Source organism: Thunnus albacares, chromosome 12 (genome assembly GCF_914725855.1).
Source record: "Thunnus albacares chromosome 12, fThuAlb1.1, whole genome shotgun sequence".
NCBI lineage: Eukaryota > Metazoa > Chordata > Actinopteri > Scombriformes > Scombridae > Thunnus > Thunnus albacares.
In genome coordinates, this window is record NC_058117.1 from 4,256,449 (window position 1) to 4,279,100 (window position 22,652).

General features: G+C 39.4%; 1 protein-coding gene across 10 annotated transcripts in view; it reads right to left on the minus strand.

Moving 5' to 3' along the window:
* Positions 1-22,652, minus strand: part of map4l (microtubule associated protein 4 like) — a 105,526-nt gene that overhangs the window by 11,507 nt on the left and 71,367 nt on the right. For 3 of the 10 annotated variants that reach the window (XM_044367333.1, XM_044367340.1, XM_044367341.1), the window contains 7 exons: positions 18,749-19,116; positions 16,133-16,324; positions 15,033-15,147; positions 13,170-13,229; positions 12,638-12,903; positions 5,946-6,002; positions 376-468 (listed from right to left, as the gene is read on the minus strand). In XM_044367333.1, the coding sequence (XP_044223268.1) occupies positions 376-468; positions 5,946-6,002; positions 12,638-12,903; positions 13,170-13,229; positions 15,033-15,147; positions 16,133-16,324; positions 18,749-19,116 (1,151 nt within the window). Of the gene's footprint in view, positions 1-375; positions 469-572; positions 1,389-5,945; positions 6,003-12,637; positions 12,904-13,169; positions 13,230-15,032; positions 15,148-16,132; positions 16,325-18,748; positions 19,117-22,652 lie in introns of those variants that run through there. The other 7 variants (XM_044367334.1, XM_044367343.1, XM_044367342.1 and 4 more) reach the window with 7 other exon arrangements.

Below are 22,652 nucleotides of genomic sequence, written 5' to 3' on the forward strand. Positions count from 1 at the left end.
ATTTTCTACCAGTATTAGATCCTCTCATGCTTGCTTTAATAAGGATAAAGTGTGTAGAACAATGGTCTGACTTTTCTTGTTTTAACTGTCTGGTAAAAGTCAGATCTACAGTATGTAGTGTAGGCTTACGAATTTCTGTGTAAATACAGTCCAATCAGGTGTATATGATATAATATGCATCCAGCCATGGAGAACCAAATTTACATACCAAGATCACAAATTCTGCTTTCATCCTTTAGCGATCAAGCTTTTTGTGACTACTTTACAGGATAAAAAGAAGATTCCCAATTGTTCATGGCTGAATTTAAAATTTGCATAAAACCTTCGATGCATCCATCCTAACCAGAGTCTGCTTCCAGCTCCAGCAGTACTTACATTGCCACCTCCAGGGACATGTTTGATATTGTCCTTGGAGCCACAGCGAGACGTGACATGGCTGAAGTCCAGCTTTTTGTGCACTATCTGAACCTAAAGACAGGCAGGGAGACACACAGGCAAGCAAGAAAGAGGTTGAGGGGCAGAGTGAGAAGGGAAAGAAAGAAAGAAGGAATGAGAGAAAGAGAGAAAGAAAGAAAGGAAGGAAGGAAGGAAGAAAGAAAGAAAGAAAGAACAAGCAAGAAAGGAAGACAGAAAGAGGAGAGCAACAGAGAAGAGCAGATCAGCTGGCAGCTTAGGTTAACAGGAAACAGAGCCTTGTACTGTAACTATGGAAGACTTTCTGTCATTCAAATCAAATGATTCCTTCTACTCAAGTTCTGCAGTTTTCTGCATTATGAGATCATTAAATCAGCACATGAGGCTGCAAACATTTTGGGACATTATCTAACAATTATTATGGTTCAAAATGAGAAAGTTAAAGAAGAAGTTCCTCCCAATATGAATGTTAACATACCAGAAGATGAGGATACTGACTTAATAACAGATCGCTTCCATAAACAGCGTGATGTGAAACTAAAGCACAGGACAAACACTGGAAGGTGAGACGGAGCACATGCAACGGAATATTGCAGTGGACAGTCAGGGGTTTTGTGTCACGTGCTGGTCTAAGCAGAGAAGGAACTGCAAGCAACTAAACACAGGAGAAGATAACAGATGCTCCTTTTAGGTTAAGTGGCCCTACATTCAGCCTGTAGGGGTGATGTCTTTCTGCACTGCTAGCCTTTACCACAGTCTTAAAAGAAAAGACTCAAGCACAAGTGCAAGTGGAATTTTTGGGTTGGTTAGGAGGCCTGTATCGTTTTTGGTCTTTTGGTCAATTGTGAGTGATGACAACAAGGAAACCAAAATCATTCATATAATGTATCATGTGCTGAATGCTAATTCATTGGTATTTCATCTGTCAACTTTGTCCACAAGCAGGATATATATGTTTTTAGGGAATTTTATGCCTTTATTAGATAGCGGCAGTAGAAAGATGACAGGAAACAAGGGAGAGAGAGATGCAAGAAAGCGGATCTAATAATTTAACAACAAGGGTTACATCACAAAAACACTGTTAACCAAAAATAGCCAGAGAAACACAACACATCATAAATAAATGAATGAATAAATAAAAAGATTCATCTTGGAATTAAAAAGAGGCACCATACATACGATAAACACACAAATACAGCCAAATAAGTAAGCAGTGGGATTAAAATGCATAAGTGAAACGTGGTCTGTTGTCTGTCACGGTGTGAGATCTGACGCATGAACCAGACAGCTGGATCTCTGTATACAGATCTCTTTGCACGTCTCAGTAACAGCTAAGAGGCATGTATCTCTGATGTTAGTAGATGCAAGCTTGCAGTTAATCTTAATAATGAGACTGGACATTAGGCAGACTAACAGAAGACACCTTTGTCTTCCTGTTCCTCTTCTTTTGAATCTGTCTGATGCAATGATCCTTTCAGCCAAAACTCAAGACAGTAAACATCAAGACTTGAGAAGGTTAAGATCCACAGGAGGTGTAGAGTCTGATGTATCCCCCTGGGATGGAAATTTCACCTGTATTGCTTGATTGTCAATTTGACAAATTTTCAGGGGCCATGTTCCAAGACGTTTTCAGGGCTTGTGGAAAGCTAAAAAAAAAAAAAAAAAGTATCCACTCCATGCTGCCCCACAATTATCTTTAAAGGTATAGTTTGACATTTTGGGAAATAAAATTATTAATTTCCTTGCTGAGTTAGGTGAGAAGATCCCATGTGTTAGATTAGCTTAGCTTCACCTAGCATAAAGACTGGAAGCAGTGCGAAACAGCCAGACTGGCTTTATTCAACAATATGCCTACCCACTAATTAACACTTTTTTATCTTGTATGTGAAATAGTTCATTAAAATCTCTGCAAAAAGGTTATCTCCAAAATATCAAATATATCATCCTTTAAAAGTCTGTTTGGTCATTGCATTAGAAATAATAGAAAAAGATTAAGAAAAAAAAACTTGGCGCACACTATGTGGAGTGACAGTAGTTAAAGAGTAACAGTCCACAAGGTTTTTCTTGGAACTACAGTATTTCAGGTGAACAACCATATAAATAGTATATGTATATACACACATAACTGTTGTACACTGACACCCCTGCAGTGTCCTATCAGTCAAAACTACTACTTCCCAAAGTAAAATAGTTCAATCCTTCTCTTATTTTCTTAAGCATTTTCCAGTTTGTGCTCATTTTACTCACTGAGATCATGCTAGTTCCCCATTGCCACTCAACATGATGCGCAATGAAAAGTCTACATGCACAATGAATCTCTACATTCTCCTCCACAAACGGCTCATTTAACTTCCCCTTTTCCTAGAAACCTGATGTTTTCTTTAAACAAGTGAGCTCACATTAGACCAGAATCCCCAAAGTCCCAAAAGATAATATCTTCTTATCTTGTGCACTGAAGATATTAACTGGTGCACTTGAGTTAATATCGTGTTTGCAGAAGAGATTAGATCCATCTTGTTCACAAGTTATTATCTTGTGGGCACAAGATAAAAGAAATATCGTATTTCAGGGCTCCGTACATTTGTTTTGCACTGCATCGTCAATTGTTATTATTGTTCTACTGAGGACACAAAGCGACCCTCTCTTTCCCTTCCACCACACCTCACCCCCTCTCCTTTATGGTCCAACTCATTCCCATCCTAATGTGATATTTCATTGCCTCTGTGGTTGTATTTTAAAAAAGCCCTGCAGCAGACACAAGTCGCCTTCCTCTTTTCTCTCTGTCTCTGTCTTAGTCTCCTTCTCCAGGATGAAAATGGCATGATGACGCAGGTGGCACCAGCAAAGGATGACTCACTAAGCAGTTAGCACACATACGCTTTACGGGTGAGGACACACACACACGCACGCACACACAAAGAGCAGCAGCCTGTAAACAGCGTATGTAATATTTCTACTCTCTTTTTCTCTTTCCAAGAACACGTTGTAAGCCATCCTAATTGATTTTAGTACACAAGCACTAGCTGCAAGGTTGTGGTCTTTGGTGGAAGAAATACTCAGATCCTTTACTAAAATAAAAGTACCAATAGAGCAATGTAAAAATACTGCATTAGTAAAGTAAAAGTCCTGCATGAAAGATCATACTTAAGTAAAAATACAAGTAATAAGTAAGTATTATGAGCTTGATGTAGTTAATGTATTGCAGTAAAAGTAGTGGTTTGGTTCCTCTGACTGATATATTATTATATATGACATCATTAGATTATTAATAATAATTAGTCTAGTGGTTCCCAACCTAGGGGTCACCAAATAAATCTGAGGGGTTGTGAGATGATTAATGGGAGAAGAAAGAAGAAAAAACAAAGTTCTGATACACAAATCTGTTCTCAGTTTTTTAAATTTTTCTCTAATCTTTGATTTTTGGTGAAATATTGGATCATTTGAACATTTATTGAAATGAAAGTATGTGAGAAGTTTAGAGGGAAAAATCACTATTTGGTGGAGCTGTTAACAACTCATAGACATGTGACATGTGACCCCGACTACACACTGCTTTTTGTAAGACATCAAAGGCCAAAAAGGTTGGAAACCACTGGTTTCATCTTTAACAATGTGTTGTATTTTAAAAGCTTGTTATATTATGCATTGTTTCAAATCTTCATCTGAAAAGTAACTAAAGCTGTCAAATAAATGTAGTGGAGTAGAAAGTACAATATTTCCCTCTGAAATGTAGTGGAGTGGAAGTATAAAGTAGCATCAAATGGAAATACTCAAGCAGAGTACAAGTACCTCATAATTGTACTGAAGTACAGTACTTGAATAAATGTACTTAGTTACTTTCCACCACTGGTTGTGGTCATCATGTCTCCTTTCTAATTTTAATAAGGAAACACCAGTGAAACTACACTATAGGGGTAGGTGACCATATTTCATGGAGTGCCACAAGATGTGTGCATACTGCAGCAATGTTGTCAAGCAATGTACCGTATTGGGCATTGTGGACAAATCTACAACTAGAACTCAAGAGGTGAATGAAACGAGGAAAAGCTGCTCTTTTTCTTTGTAAACACCTTCAACAATGGCAAGTACATACAGTATGTGCATTGTTTGATTCTTGTAGTTGGTTCCTAGTTCTTCAAAATATAAAAAAAATAGTAGCTTTCTTTGTTATTGGTGTGTTTTGGAAGGAGTTGGAAGAAAATTTGCTTGACTAGGGGGAAGCACGTACCAACAAGCCATGGAGCCACACATAGCCAGTGAGACTGCAAAACCACAACGTTTCAAAATTCAAGATGTACAACGTCAGCCATGATGTGACTGTTAAGATTTGAAGTGGAGCACATCCACATCTGCAAAATGCATGCAAAGGCTGGTTTTTGTGGTCTTTATTTCCACTGAAATTCATGTCCACTGCTAGTTAAGAGAACATAGCAACACAAACAGTAGTTGCCACTTCAATCAATATTATTTTGTACAAGGATTAACATCATGATGAAAATGTACCTGCTGGGGTGTCTCTGGGGAGAGTGGACGGATATAGAGGTGTAGATGATGATGTTGGTGAAGGATGGCGGAGAGGATGATATAATTTGGCTGGATGTGTTGAACAGTATATGATGCTCAGTGCATGAAAATGTTAAGGTGTTATGGAAATGAAAATATAAATGATAATTAATATGGAGTTTGATTAAACTGATACACCTATTTGATGCAGAGTATACAGGAGGCACTTCACATGTACAGGAGCAGAGGGAGGGCTAAGCTGTAACATACATCAGAGCTTAAGTTTGTCATAGTAAAACATTTTTAACTGTATGTACAATATTTCAGAGAGAAGGAAATGATTCCTCACTGACTTCCTATCCACAAACACTGCTAATTGTGTTTGATGTAATGTAGATATGGCTGTGTAACTGACATTACTGGATCAGTTTGGTGACTTTGAATCTTCCCTGTTTCTGGGACAAAAAGCTGAGTCATCGTGCCAATCCATCTCTCATAATGCATTCATAGTTTTGGTCCTTTTTGGCGAGCTCTAAGGCAGGTCATCTAATGATGACATACTGTAATTAAAGTGACTGACTCCGGTGAATCTTGTGAACTGTAGGGAAATTTAAAATGTCACATGTCATGTCTTGTTATTACAACTTTTGGTCACAGCGGCTGCTATTCAGATTATATGATATTATATTGACATAAAGCTTGTTTAAAGTAAAGTCTTGTTTACGTTATTTTTTCATTTATTTGGTCAAATGAAAACAGTGAAAGGAAAACTTTCAGTCTGCTTTCAACAAAAATTGACTTTGTAATAAAAGTCATAATGAAATGAGGTAAGTGTAAACTGCAGTGTGGAGTGGTATAAGGAGATATAAACAGAAACTGTTCCCCCTCTCCCTCCCCCTTCTTGGTGTAGAGGGATGTGGTGTATCCTGGGTGGATGTAGAATGGGCTGTGTGTGTAGTGAATGCAGAGAGATGGTGGGAGGATGTACTGGTGTGTGAGGTGTGACGGTGTAGATGGCAGGGACTCACTCTGGCCTTGGCCGCAGGGTTGGAGGGGTCTGATGTCTTGTTCGGGGTGGAGGAGACCTGGGGAGACAACCACCCCCTGGTAAATACAACCTCCAACCAACCACACGCCACAACACATGGGGTGAAAGAGCGGGTGGAGGGGTGGGCACATGGGAACTAGTCAAATGGAGGGGGCCTGGATATGTGTGTTAGCACCTGGACTAATAAATCAAACAGAAACTTCATACTCCAATCCACTGACAGAATGTGGATGTTTATCATTTTAAATCACTGACATCAAGAAGCACTGGGGTTAGAAAGTGTAGTAAGAATTAATTACGGGCCAAACAAATGAGAGGATAATAAACAGATATGTGTGTTAAACTGACAATTAGATCTTCTGTATCAGATGGTTAATGACAATCATTCAAATGACAGTAAAGTGGAGCAGATGGAGCATTTTTAAAAACATAATGAATTACAGTGGATTAGTTCCAATAAAAGATATGCCGTGTTAGTGACAAGAGCCAATCAAATATCATCAGAATAAAGACGTACCCAAAAAACACCAAAACACCAATACAGACACATGAAAAATCAGTTACAAGTAGTTGTACAAGTGAAAAACACCAGTCCGATTCCTAAATACTGAGGATGGAAAAGGTGTTATACCAATCAGCCCCTGGTGAATGGGACACACCGTATTAGAATACACAGACAAACCAATATCACTATCATTGAATGGGTCAGTGCACTTATTGTGATCGCAGGGCGCTGATGTGTTTGGCTTGACTCTGATTGACAAAAAGTGACAAAAAGTAGAGGCATGTCTTTGAAAAGGAAGAACAGCAGGAACAGACCTGCAACAACAAAACAAGAGTGAATAGTCCCTAAAAATTGCATTGTCATGCTGATGCCCAGCCAGTGCTGTGTATGTCAGCCTGCTCTACCAGTATGACCAGGTAGAATAAGGTGAATGGAATATGAGTAGATGTGATAGAGAAGAAATAAGATTTAAAAATTCACAGGTTTCAGACTATAGAATTCTGTTGTTTTTTTGTTGTTGGTTCTTTTTTACATCTGCACATCTAGCAAATGTTTACATCAATATGAAAAGCAGAAATGAAGCAGCTTCAGACTAACAGGAAGATATGCCTAATGCAAAACAATACACATTAACTTTGTATGTCTTGTGAGAGAAACATGAAAACATAAAAACACATGGAGAGGTATGGCAGGAAAAAAAATGCACCCAAGAAAAAAAGCAAAGCAAAGAGAATGCAAGAAAGGTGAAATAGAAGCATATTTATTCAGAAAATACACTTTCTTGCCAAGAGTTAGATGAGAAAATCAATACCACTCATGTTTTATGCTAAATATGAAGCTAGAGCTGAGATATAGTTAGCTTAGCATTAAGACTAGAAACTGGCTAAAACAGCTAGATCCCATATTCTCATATAACTATACCAACAGTATTGCTAAAACTGACATATTAACACATTGTATCTTACTAGGGTTTTATGTGTGTTTTTTATTTGTGTTGTTCCTATTGTGTAAAGAGCCTTAGATGAGAAAATTGATACTACTCATGTCTGTACACTAAATAGTGAAGCTAGATTCGGGAGATGACTCACTTAGCCTAGCATAAGTACTGGAAGCAGAGGGACCGCTAGTCTGGCTCACTCCAATGTTCAAAATCATCATCAAAAAGAACAAGACATGTGTTCATTAGTGAGCTTTATAGGTGTTGGTGGGCATAATTTTGAACGCTGAAGTGAACGCTCTGTAAATACAATGTCAGTAGTGGATTTTCTCCGGTCTGTAGCTTCATAATAAATGTACAGACATGAGTGGTATCAATCTTCTCATCTAACTCTTGGTAAGGAAGTGAATAAGTGTATTTCTCCAAATGTTGAGATATTCCTTTAAATACATACAATGATCCTTGTATGTGCTATTTATAAAAACTTCTGTAGTTAGCATTAAAGCAGTGTTAATCTGAGGTTGTATAATTATGGTTTTGTAAAAGTTTGACTCTGTGACAAACGATGCAGCAGAGATGGAAACAGGATGAACAGGATGAACTGGACTGACTCATTATATTAAATGGCAGGGCAGACGGAGATCAGGCGTTTGTGATTCAAAGCGACAATACAAACATTTCCCCAAGACGGGCTGTCGCAAACATTGAAGAGACATATACAACACAACCAGGTGTCTGAGCCATGCCAGTCCGTGACCTGATGGACTAAAGATAGCATGTATGCACAGGAACAATTGTTGTTGTTTGGTAAAAGTCATGTGTGTGTGTGTGTGTGAATGTTACAACAGGTGGAAAGTGGCACCAAGTTACTTGTATGGGATAAACCCAGGAATATAAGGAGAAGCTAAATTCTTTCAGAAACATGATGTTTGAGTCTAACAGAACATATCTGTGTGCATAAAGAGCACGCAGACCAAATGACCTCTTACCTTAAGGCAATAAGGATGTCAGGGAAACACTGAACAGGACTAAATACCCAGCTTCTTCCCACCAGTCACAGAGGAAAAGGGACAGTTTTTGGAATTTAACAACTTTGTTCTCTTCCAGATACAAGCAGACTGCACGGGCGGAGTTCCCTTCAACCCACAGACAACCTGGATGAACTATCCCCCACCCACTCCCTTCTCTAGGTTCACAAAATGTATGGACACGCCGCATTCCCTCTTGAGTCTCTCTGAGTCTCTAAGTCCCTCTCTCTTCCTCTACACTTTCTACTCACAATTAGTGTCTGAATTGGTCAGGAATGTCACTATAAAGAGTAAAAATACATATCTCAATTTGTCTAACCAATGTTAACCTCTATTGTGTTTTAGAACAATTTAATTAGTTTGATATTATGCTGCATTCTGTCTCATTCTACATACTGGCTTGGCTTTTTATTTTGGGCTTTTTCTTTTTCTTGCTTGCTGACAGCTGCTGCGGTGTATTCTGTGTTCTTTTTCTTGATGCCTTGTCAGACGTTATGGCCTGTGTAGCATTTCGGGCATTGTCTGTTTCATTTTTTCCCTGAGAGATGCAATCTCCAGAAAAGAGGAACTCTCAACTAAAAAGCAGAAGACTGCAAAGATGTCTAAGCCACAAGCCAAGCCACGCCATTTTCCATCTGAATAATCTATTATTTTTGTAATCTCCTATTTTTTGCGCATAGTTCTAATCTTTTTTTTTTTTTTTTTTTAACTTTTCCAAGGATCCTTTTTGTATCTAGAACTCCAGCTTCAACTCTAAAGACTACAACTACATGCACCAAGAGCAAAAGCACACAACCCTACTACGTGTTTATGTGGTTTCTGAGAGTCTGAGGCTCCCCAGGCGCCACTCAACCTGCAGCTTTTAACATCTGGCTGTGGCCTCAACCCCCCCTCCCATTTGAGTGTTTTTATTGGTTTTAGTTATTTACTCCTCAGTGCGCCTTTGACTCATTTTTGACAACCCTTGTCATTCATTCATTCTGTCAGCAATAACATGTTAATCTTATTTGCCCATTCACTCACATATTCATTCATTCATTCATTGTGTATGTGTATGTGTATGTAGTTCCCTATTCATCCTTATACCTTGGTAGTTAAATAAATATCTTGATTTATAGTCAAGTTGTTGTATCTGTGTATTCCTTTTTATCAGAGATGAAGGTCACTGTATTCAGAATTCTCAACTTTTCCTCCTAATTAATTAATTAATTATTAATTAGTTAATTAATAAAGGGGGGGGGGGGTGCCCCTGTCTTAACGAGTGCTTATTATTAATTTCCAAGTGTGATGTATTAACCCTTACATGCTGGAAGACAGGTCCACCTTTCAGGATGGTGGGGAGAGTAAGAAACAATGCACATGGCAGCATTTCACACTGATCAGCAATTAATAGACAAAGAAATGGATACAACAAAGTGGAGGGCAGATTGGAGATTAAAAGGTAGATGGCAGATCTAAGAATGAATAATGAAACACAAAGACATAAATAGATGGAGTAGTAGCCTTCTCTTCAATATCTGCAGTGCAGAGGTGAGATGTTTCTGAGTCCTATATGTGGGTGTTATAGTTCTGTTCACAGTCTGACTCTATATATTGGTTGATCTGTCTTTGTTTTCACTCTGGTCTGAACTGGCACAGCATATACTCTCTCTCAGTGATAAAGAGGACCGTGTGTGTTTTAAATGTGCTCTGGGTCACAAATTGTTTGTGATAACTGCATTTGCCATTTGTGTTTCTTTGTGTAGTGCTTGTGCTTGGTATTGTTTTATCCTCTGAGTCCAAGGTTTTCTTCAGTTTTATCTCTGCCTTGCTTTGGTTTTATTCTTGTGAGTTGGTAACCTCTTGTGTCCCTCATGCATGCCTGTAGCTCTGCCCAGCCTGTTTTCCTCTGCTCACCAGCCTTGTGTCAGCCTGCCACACCCTCCTAATCACTTTGTTACCCGATCATCATGTTCCCTCCTTATTCTGGTCCCTGCTCACCCCAGCTGTGCCTTGTTTTGCGAATTAGTCCCCTGTGTATATATATATATATACTTGTCTGTTCTCTTAGTTGTTTGTCAGGTCATTGTCTATGTTTCCGGTGTTTGAGCTCGTCTTGGTCTCTTGTTTCATGCCAGCCTGTTACTTGACTGCTGAACTCAAAGTAAAGATCTTAAATCAGTAATTCTGCCTCAGTCTCTGCATTAGAGTGCACCTGCTCTGCTACCTGTGACAGTGGGATATCACACATATCTGTCGAATGAGGTGCAGAATTGTGTGTTAACCACTTGACTGTTTTTTCACAACATTCTAATTGTTGGGAAAGTGGTGTCGTATTCCCCCCTCTTCTTGAAATAATTGCTCTTGAACTAATACTAATTTGTTGTTAACAGTGTACAGAATGTCCTCCCCTCTTCACACTCCAAACACTGTGTTGCTTTACACAGCAAAGACATGAGTATAAGATGCTCACAACACTTCAGTACAGCATTGCAAATGTGACTGAATCCAGTGTGTTCAAGACAGACTCCAAGACAGAGCGTGTAGTGATCTTCTGTTGGTTTTAGTGATCAGTTACAGACCAAGACATTGCTTTAGAGCTTTGTTAGGATTTAAGGAACATGTTTACAAAGCTCCACAAAATTGACTTCCACACCAATCAGCCCTTCTTCAAGGCAATGATTTACTACGGATATCTCTTTTATTGCAAGTAGGTGAATTAGGTGCTTGATTGAATTAGGTGCCGGATTGTCTTTTGGGAGATCAAGACTACATCAACACCGAAGTTTTTGATAACGTTTTCCAGGATGAATCTGAAAACACCAGCCTCATGTTTTAAGTGTATATGGGGAAAAAACAGAGCTTTTGAAGATAATAATGTAAACCTGATCAGACTCAGGGTGGGGCGGTGTGACACTAAAACTTATTTATGAATACTTTGTCAGATGATTTGGTGATCATAAAAGAGTGATTAACTTCAGCAGCAGAGAAATTAAAAACTGGCTATAGTACTTTTTAGAAAACTAGCAAGCTGCTGGTCATTATAGAGTGCGGCTTGGGCTGCATATTTCTGTCCAAATCCGACCCAAGTCTGACACAATTAATGTAAACTGAAGCAAAGAGTTTGTATTTCCCTTTCACGCAATTGTTGTTACAATGTTACAGCTTACCTGTTGCCCTGATTACACAATACATGTGTGGGCACCTTGTACATGAATGTCAAAAGGCATTGTTTTATAATGGCTATAGGTAGGTTGTTTTAACTTGAAGAACTTGAAGCACCATGTCAAGTAGGTGGGCCCAGCCAACGTGACCGAACCTAACCCAAACTATGGATGTCAACGGTTAACTGTGAATTGGTTAACCATCAGTTACACATGTCGGACTATACGTTAATTTTCATGCTTCCAAGAGCCTGGTGTGAGTATGTAACTATACTATGATGTATAGTTAGTTAGTAACAGTAGTTTTCAAAAAAACAGTTGTTGGAAAAGGGTGGGTCATTTTATAATGAGGGTTGCCTTATATTTGGGCCAGTATAGTACCAGCACTATGCTGTATCACATTAAGAACAAGCACTGCATGGCTGCCATGTCTGAGGATGGCTCACATTTGCAGCCAAAGATCATGTGGCTGTACCTGGGGGGAAAATGTGATGTGCACCAGTCCGAGGCCATCACTCGGTTGGTGTACAGAATGATTGAGACAGATATGCTGCTGATCAGTGTGTTAGAGGACGAGGGATTAAAAGAGCTTGTTCAGTACCTGACACCCAAGAATGTCATACCACTGCTACTGTGACTAAACACAATGAAAAACACTTTGAGGAGAAGAAGGATGAGCTAAAAGTCAAGCTAGCAAGGGCAGACAAGCTAGCTCTGACCACCTACTGCTGGACAGCTCTCACAAACGAAAACTAAATCACAGCTTTTTTCAAAATTAATGGTCCTGTTGGGCTTGGGTTGAGTATCCACCCTTTAATTCATTAAACAAGTACAACACAGTGTTAACTTTTCAAGGACAGACTGAGTATCATTCATTCTGACAGCCATTTTGGTCCCAGTGTAGAGGAAGCCTTTTGAGTAAGACATATTATTAATGAATAACAAACAAATAACAAACTAACAAGTGTCAAATCATTAGCTGATACAAGAAAATCATTCTCTGGGTTGACAGTTACACCATTGTTCTGAATAATTAAATAATTCATAGACGTTGCTCACTTGTCCTACCTTTCCTCCACCAGGCTGGTACTTGATGTTGTCAATGGATCCGATCTTGGAGCGGACGTTCTTCAGATCCGGTGTTGGTGCATTGATAGGCCGGGGGGTTCGAGGAGCACGGGGCACTGGTGGCTTCTTCTCCAGTGCGGTCTGCTTGGGCACAGGGGGTTTGGTGATAACCCGGCGGCGGTGACTGGTAGCGGCTTCACCATTGGTGGAGGCAGCCGGGGTAGCAGGAGTGGTGGTGGAGGCTGGACGAGGACGAGCTACAGAGAAACAGTAACAAAAATTGTTACTGGTCATTTTTATGAAATATGAGCTCAAGGAGATATAGATATAATGGTTCACAATGTTTTTTATGTGTGACCACGCTATTTAATCATAAATGAGCTGAAATCAAGTAAACCAGCTATGTCTAGTAAAGAGGAAAGAGGAGTCACTTGTCTAGTGACATTTGTAGAATTCCAGGAGAACAACATTAAAATGATTGAAGTATTGTCACATAACTTAGTGTTTTCTTATACTTTCTTACCTGTAGGTTTGGGCTTCTTGGCCTCTCCTGTCTTGCTCTCAGGCTTGTCATTCTTGCTCGCTGTAGAGGTAAACACAGCCTTAACAACACTAATTTGAAACAAAAATATAATTAATGAGATTCTAATTAATTCACAGAGTGTTTTAATAAAAAAAGAAAGAAAAAAAAGATATGTAAGTGGTTTGGCACAGTGAGAGTCACACAGTTTTGATTTTCTATCATTAAGATATTTCAAATTAAGGTGTACTTGAATCAAAATGTCTTATTTTGAGTTTATCACCATCTGAGCTCATTCTAGAAATAGACAGATACCTATACATGATAACTGCAGCTATGAGGCAGATAATGAGGAGCTGGTTAAAAAATACTCCATCTTCATTTAAAAACTGTAAGTCAAAAGTAAATTAAATTTTAGAAATGGAAAGAATAACCTATAGAATCAAAAATCAAGAACTGAGATATTTGAGACAGTGGAGTAAATGGATTTAATATGAGGCCCACAACTAAACAAGATAGAGGAGTTTATTATTGAAGGAGGCAGATGAAGTATAACATACAGATTCAGCTGTAATCAATTCAATATTAAACAGATGGCCTTAAAGGATTACTTAACATAAATGGTCAATTTTTTGTATTTCCCTTCTTTACATACTATTATAGTTTTTCTCCTTCCATTTTTGTTTATTGTCCATTTTTCCTTCTTTCCTTCCTTTCTCCTTTACAGATATATATATATAACAGATATATATATATAACTATATAACTTCATAACTACAGAACTGGTTGTAGACTGTAGTTGACTGCTCATATCAAGTCTTCTCAATTGCTCAGTTGTATGGAAACACTGTGGACTGGTGACTTGAGGATCTTGCTTGCTGAGTCATTCCACCAACTATTAAGGTGAGGCAGTAAGTCAGTCTGTCATGTTGATGATAAAGCTGAGCAGCATATATTACTGCCACCCTGTGGCAGAGGCATTGAAGTCAGTGTAAAGGAAAATCAGAGATTTCTTTTGAAACACATTATACATCTTAGAAAATAATTGCTGAAAACATGTGAAAAGACTGAACTATGTAGTTCTGGGTTACTAGCATGAGCGTTGTTAACTCAGAGGTTGTTCAGTTGAGCCCTGCTTTCAGCGACTTCAGCAGACACACCGCCGGCGTTTCAGAGCAGAGAATCCTGCTTATTTTTTCACAATTTTTAAACCTGAGTTTATATACTTGGCAATTTTTTTAATCATTCAAATTTAGCTGGGAGGTTAATAACACATTTTTCTGTGGTGTGATAAAGTCAGAACACATATTTATTATTGCTTTACACAGACCTTTACTTATCTGCTGCCATTGGGTCAATAGCCACAAAACTAATGGAGTTCACTCATGCATCTAAACTGAAATACACAAAATACACACATCTCTGTGAACTGGTTGAATGAATCATATTCTCTGAGGGTGATGAGCTGAAGTGCACAAAAAGCAGAAATTTTTTTTGACTAACACGGCTCAGACTTAGTCATAGCTCCCTCGCTTAGAGAGGTGAGATACTGTTTGTGATGTGCAGATAAAAATACCCATCTGGTGTCTTCAAAAGACAGCCCTTGAAACCGATAAAATGTAACATATGCTAGCAACTCAGTTAGCCTGTTGCCTGGAGTGGTGCCAGTCTACATTCTGAGTCATTTTCCAGCTACTGTAGAGAGTTCAGGTCCTGTTGTAGAGGTCATGTTGCACTGGCAGCACTATGAACAAGCCAAAGCAGAGTGGAGATGCTGCCTGTGACAGCAGTGTTCATATCACACAATCAGGTGCAGAGGGCAGGCAGACACTGTGTGGTTATGTGTGTGTATGTGTGTGCATTTACCAGCAGTTTTGCTCGCAGCAGTTGCAGAGGAACCATTCTTATTGGCAGTTGAACGGGGAGCAGGAGTAGCCTTTGGCACAGGTGGGCGTTTCTCAGCCGTACCATTTTCTGGAGTCTGGAAAACAAACCAGAAGAGAGATACAATAAGAGATGTGTGTGTGTGTGTGTGTGTGTGTGTGTGTATGTGTGCATGTGTGTGTTTTTTACTGTCTGCATCCAGTGACTGTCTACGTGTAATTCTGCATGTGCAGTAGGAGTGTGTTTGCTGTTGCTGCTGTGTGTATAAAAGCTATATTATCCTGTTCTCCTGTGTATTGGAAGGCCAATCATGTAACCATGAAATAAGCAGAGAATGAAAACAAGGGGAGGAAAGAAGGTGAAGACAGAGGTAAGAAAAAGAGGAGGGGAGGACTGGGAAAGGATTAAGATGTTGTGTAATATTTTCAGATCTAAAAAAAACAGATCTAAAAAGAAAAACAAACTGAGATAGTGATGGTAGAAAGAACATTTGATGTAAGAATTCTTAAAGATCCCACGTTTTCAGACATAAAATACTCTGTCTGATATGGTTTTTCCACAAGAAGTTCAATTACCTTGTTAAATATTCGTAAAATTATACCTCCAACTTCTCTCATATTGAAAAATCCAGAATCTATGAATGTACAAATATTTCTGATGTCAAAACTTTAACTGCTGCCTCCTGCTTCACTGTAAAGTCCATTCTCAGTGTTTGTGCACTGGAGGCTTCAAGTTTCCACATCACACTTGTGTGAGTTGCATACTGGACCACAATTAGCTTCCAAATTAGTTGTCACAAATCACACTTATAGGTAAACGCCTTTAACTCAGATTTAAGGTGAGCACAGAGAACCTTTCCACGTTTAACAGATATATATGAACACAAACTCTGCACATACATCATTCTGCACAGTGAAGCTCAAATATTCAACTGAGGTAACAATAAGCAAAACACATTTTTGAGTGGAGGGGGACTTTAATGGACCATACAGATATAAGATATATATATATATATATATATATAAAATAAACCAATTATAAAAACTTAATGTATCTACCTATGTACAGTATAGTATACTCACCTTTGCATCCTTGGCGGTTGCTGTTGGCGGCCGCTTAGTGGCGGTGGGTGTGGGCGCCTTGGGTACAGGGCTTTTTTTATTGGCTGAGGCTGTGGTGGGGGAAGGGCGTTTGGCCAAGGTGGCCTCGCCACTGGTGGAGAGGGTGGATGGGCGGGATTTGGCTGAGTTTGGTTTGGTTGAACCCACGTCAGGCTGGTGATAATGGAATTAAAAGGAGCCACAACAACACAGTAAAAAAAGGAGGAGGCCAGGAAAGAAAGAAAAAGATAAGTTTAGAGGAAAAAAGAAGGGAGTGTGTAGGAAAAAAAGAGAAAAGGAAGACAGATAAAGAAAGAAAAAAACAGAGATGCAATCAGTGATTGCAATGACAGCGTGATATGGCAGCACAGCCAGCATCATATGACAATCATAAAACATGTCATAAATCATGAAATTAAATTCCAGAGCTCATGAGCAGTAAATTATACAATTATAAGCCTTAAAGGATTTAGCTGATGATTTTCTATATTTTTTCTTATTATCAACAAATCTCATGTGCAGAATCAAGCCAACAATGAACTCATCAAGTATTGTGTGTGTATCAAAGCTTGATATATCTTACTCCTCTTTGCCATCGATCTTTGTTGTCCAAAAACTATTAAAAACGCATCAACGAACAAGAAAATTTAACAGTTTTTGGACAACAACGGAGCTCTATGGCACAGAGGCATGCGATATATGAGACTTTGTAAACACGTGCCATACTTGTAAGTAGGATGAGCTCATTGCTGGTTTGGCTCTGCACATGACATTTGTTGACAATAAGAAAATATAGAAAATCACCCACTAAATCCTTTAAATGTGATGAAATGAGCAGCAGTCCAAAAATAGCACATGATATGGAAATCACGTCTCGGATATTGGACACACTCGTACACAAACACAAAGACATAATACATAATATAGAGACAGAGGGCAATTTAATCCTGCCCACCCCGGAGGGGAAAACAATTCTTTGCTCTCCATTGACTTTGTATTGTGTGAAGGTGGCTCCTTGTCACAGAAAAATGCCTAAAAGCTGCTGTGGTGTGGGATACACTACCAACAGGTTAAGGAACCCTTAACTAAGTTTGTATAAGCTGCCAAACCGACAAACTGAGCATTTAGGAAGGCAAAATAGGATAACCATACAGAGCTATGTGCCGTTTGGTGGGAGAGACAGACCCTACCTGAACCAAAAACCTCTATTAAAAATAACACACATAACTGGACACATTACTAGTCACAGAGAACACGCAGATTGAAAGTAAAAACAGAACATATAATAAATGTAAATAATAAAAAGTATGCAATGTCTGTAATTGACATTTAAATCACAGAATAGCTAAAGTGCATTCAGCTGAAATGCTAGCTGTAAAAATAGCCTGAATGAGAAATTATTGTAGGACTATGCGTGTAATTTTCCTGCCTATGTTTACAAACTGTACTCACTATATAAGCTGTGAAAAGTGTCATGTCACCCTGTTATGTAGTTTGTATGTTTGCTATACATTTGTGCTATCTCTATGGACTATGGACGTCATGTTTGCCCTTGCATTCATGTATTGCATCTTAATGTAACTGGTTTCAGCTTATGCTATAAACTACCTTTTCCTCTCCGGTAGATGTAGGGTGCTAATCCTTTGACATACTGAAATCTAATGTTTTTAGCTAGCTACAGGCATTTTGTTAGCGTTTCAGCCCTTGGTCGCATATTAGTTTTCCCCCCCGGTGGGCGTGGTTTTCAGAGTATGACGTGTTGCACTTTGTATCTATGGTCAATGCTAGCAAGCAGGGAGCATGCTAGTGCTAGTCAGTCACAATAGTTCTTGTGGCTACTTTCTCTGTGCTGTACTGTTAACTTCCTCTTGGTATTTTGTTCTGAGGACTGTTCATTATTTCATTTAATAAAAAGTTATTGTAGAGGGGAAAAAAGCTCCCAGAGGTGGCTAGTTTGAGAACTGTCAGTTAACAAACTCACAGTTGATTCAGAGATATATTTTTACCATCGTCTCCTGTTGCATAACTGTCTACAAATCATACCTTTTTTGTGAAGAATTTATCATCTGACAGAGGAGGTTAAATAAAAATGGAGGGTGCGACACAGCTAATGAGCTACAATAGCTTCCACCATTTTGGACTCTGTGCTTGTCTGTTCCCTCAGCCTGGTTTGCTATTCCTTAACAGCATGAATTTGCATGTCAAAGTTAATCAAAACTGAACTTGACGCAAGAGATTTGCACAGATTTACTCCATTCATGTGACTGGGCCTTGAGACAGACAGACATCAAACACAGGCAGAGACACACACACACATACACATAGGAGGACGACAGAAGCAGCAGAAGCAGCGCACCAACTGTGGTGTTTGTGTGTGAGTGTGTGAACAAGTGTGTCTGTGTGTTTTGCTCGAGGGCACTTTAACGAACTGTTGTTGGACGACCCGGCTGTGGCAGAGTTCACAGCTGTGACCGTTGGGTGACAGGACTGTTTCTGTAACCACTGGACACCCTGCCAGCTTGAGTGTGTGAATCTGTATGCACGAAATGTGTGTTTGGGTATTGTATATGTGTGTGTTGGTGTGTGTGTGAGATTCACCTTGTTCTTGCTGTCAGGGCTTGGCAAGGTCTTGCTGCCATTGCCTGTTGGAGACTTGGCAGTCCCTTTCCCCCCCTTCTCCTCCTTCTCAGCCGGCTTCTTCTCCTCTTCCTTCTTCTCATCTTTGTCGGTCTTCTCCGGCTTGTCCACCTTCTCTGCCTTCTCATTGGCTTTGTTGTTTTTCTCTGCAGTCATCTTCTCTGTCTTTTCCTCGTCTTTGAGAATCTTCTCGGACTTCAGGTCCTTGTCTGGACTGCTGTCCTTCTTCTGCTGCTCCTCTTTCTCTTTCTTGTCAGAGGTGTCCATCTTCTCTGTCTTGCTGGACATGATGTCTGTCTTCTCCTGCTTGTCCTTGTTGTCAGATTTCACTGTGAGAGAAAGAATTTCATTGTGAGTTATAGTCTATTTTACTGAAACCATGCAGTAAAAGTTAATGTAACAGGTCAGTTAACAGAGGTCCTCTCTTAAAAATGACCTTGACTGTTGAATGTTTGGATTCCTTACATGCTGTTCAGTATTAGAATCAGCATTGCATTTGGGGCATATAAAATGACATATGACAGAACCTTTGAATGCCTGACAAACATTTAAGCACAAATGTGATCTACCTGCCAGTCAGACTCATGACTCATACTGTGAAAGCTGTCTGACATTTCTGTACACACTGATCCTATATGTAAGGAATATCTTCACAGACATCATCTATCACATCACATTACGTCACACCAGCAGATGATTCTCGGAACATTGGGTAAACAGGTCAACCCTAGTTACAGTATTCCATACGCAAATGCCCACAACGGTGATGTTGTATCTTTAGAAGGCACGGTCACTGCGGTCATATCCAACCATGATAAAAGAGGTGAGCAGACTGTTTTATGACTTCTGTGAATTTGATGATTCCTCTCCTCTCTCTCCTATACTTAGTGCACTGACTTTGTGATGTTTGACTAATTTGTTAATAACAGGAGCGATGGCGGGTGCTAGGAGCAGTTAACATTTGTCATGCTGATCAAAAAATGATGTCAATTTCACAGTTATTAACAGAGTACTCCACAGATTTAACATTCACTCCTGTCATATTGTCTGACTCATGATGGACAGTTTAAAAAAGGACCAAAATCGATGCAGCAGACCCAGAGATATTGAACTTTTTATTTCACAGATTCTTCTTCCTTATGAAAACCTGGCGCCTACATTACCAACAATGCAACTCAACTGCTAACAGTTTGATCAGAGATTGGAGTGTGTTATGCTAGTGGCAGCTAATGTAGCCTGGAGCTGCTAGCCTCTGGCAGAGATGAGGAGCTACAGAGGTTTGGTAACCTCACTGCTTTTAAACTCCACAATCTCAGATTGTGGTACTTTTTTGTCACAGTTTTTCTGGATCTGGCACAGGAAGATGACATTTCCATTCTTAGTCCACATTTTAAAAAAACAATAATAATCAGAATTTTTTTTTTTTTCAAATCTGAATTTGAGAAGTATGTGTTCTTTGAGTGCTCACTGTTCTTCATCGTGTGTGTGTGCCAGGATTATAAAAACACCATCCAGAGACATCCATCCTCGTCAGAGGAAACACTGGGTCAGACTTGGGTTACAGCACCAATGTTGCTAACAGCGTGATTCATGGGATGAGTTCCAGTATGAGAGAGAGAAAGAGAATGAAGAGAAGGCAAGAGGAAAGTATGACAAAGAAAGGTTTGAAAGGTTGATGGGGTTATGGACAGACAGCCTGCTGGGGTATGTGGTGGGAGGTGGGGGAGGCAAAAGCTTGGGGCAGAAAGAGACAGGGGCTCATTGTTGTCACTAAGGCATCTCTTATATAACAGTGACAGTGGACAGGTCTGGTTATGCTCAGCCCTAATGTCCCCTCATTTTCCTCGACGCTGAGGTTTGCTATGTGATAACTGCTCTATCTACTCTGAAAACCAATGCCAATTTGCTGTTGTTGTGCTTTTTCAGCGATCAAGCAGACAACATCTCGCTAGAACTACAGCTGCCGTCAAACAAAATACATTTTGTTACATTACTTTAAACTGTGGCTGCAAACTAGCTCAGCCTGGAGCTCAAATCAGGCACTGGCTAATTCTGGAGAATTCTCACATGAATGGCTCATGTGTGGTCATGCAGGCATAAAAATGCTACAGTATGTTCTGCGCACAGAGTCACTGTCATCAGGGACAGATTTAGTGATTTGGGGGCCCCAGGCAAACTCTGTGTATGAGCCAAACTTTGGAATTAATTAGTTTTTATTGTTCTTATTCATCCTTGTGTACCAGCCTAATAAGCTATGATTAAAATATATGTTTTTATAATATGAAAGGGCTCAATGTTTAAATGTATTTGTAAATTTAAAAAAATAGCATTAAGTAACATGTAATTTAATTTATTTCAGTGGTTAAGAATAATTTCATGCACCCTGGCAAATAAGTGCTGCCCCTTTAAGGGGGTGAGAGAGAGTGCCCTCTTGCAACACCTGTAGGCAGTCAATTTAGGTTAATTAGTTCATGCATGATGTAGCTGTGGAATTTATTTTGTTATCCTGAACTTACTGGACCTTACAATAAAATTGTGCATTGTTTCATCATACAAAGACTGGTGTGGATAATTTAAGCCTACAGCAGGGCATGTGTAAGCCTCTACACTCTGTCGTGCTTTGTTTTTTCCCTCTCTCTAACTGGGAATGTTGGTGTTGGCCGTAGCAGAAGAAGTACTCAAAACTTTTTTCTTGAGTAAAACTATTCACACCGCACGGTAAAAACACTGTAAAAGTGAAAGTCCTGCATTCTAATTTTCACTTAAAAGTGAAGCGTGAAAGAGTGGTATTAGTAGCATAATGTACTTTAAATATACTTAACTTGTGTTCAAGGTGGAGCTTTTAATTCTTATATAATGCTGGATAGTTTAATCAATAATAATGCATCATATTTTAATTGATGTGAATAGATCTGAATCTTCAGTGTATCAAGTAACATTTATCTGTCTGGTAAATATAGTGGTACAATGTTTTCCTCCAAAGTAAAAGTGCTTTGGGGTCCTTTTTTTTTAGCTATTTCAGGGCACAATGAGATAAGGTAGTAACATAATTCAATATTTTTCATATCTACACATCATAATAATCTATAGCTGTTTGGGGCCATTTTCATTGGGGACCCTAGCCAGTTGCCTACGTTGCCTAATGGTAAAGTCCGCCCCTGACTGTCATTTTTAGTGTGGTTATACTCCTCCATTTCTGTTCTCACTATTTCATCTAACACTGTTGTTTTGCCTTGCTTTGTCAAGCTGTAATGAAGTCAAATCCTGCCTTGCAACGTTAAGCTGATGTTAATGCAAACTCATCACTAGCTGCAGCTACTTCACAGAGGCTCTCAGTGTTTCATGCATTTTAATATCCTTGATTGTGTTATGACCCTGAGGTTCTATGAACATTTTCGATGTATTTGTGTATGTGCTTTAATTCCCTCTGTGCATGTGTTGTGGATCTCTCTCTCCCTTCTCTCTGGTGATCCTGCTGTGCTGCCTGTGTGTGATAGGCTGCAAGTGAGCTTGACTGATTGGCTGAGTGAATGATTGGGACTGTGTGAGTGTGTAAGTTGTTCCAGGGAGCTGACTGGTTCCAGCCTCCAAGCTTGCGTTTCAATGGCCGGCTTCCCCCAGCTCCTGCTGGCTCTCCTCTCTCCACTTCCAACCATCCTGCCAGCCAACATGTGTCTGTGTGGAATGTTGTAAATAGGTTTGCTAAACTGGGTGGCTGTGGCTCAGGAGGTAGAGCTAATTGTCCACTTATCAGAAGGTTGGTGGTTCAATCCTCAGCTCCTGAAGGCTGTGCCATCGGTGTGTGAGTGTGTGTGTGAATGGGTGAGTGAGTATTAGAAACACTTGGATAAAACGTGCCATATTG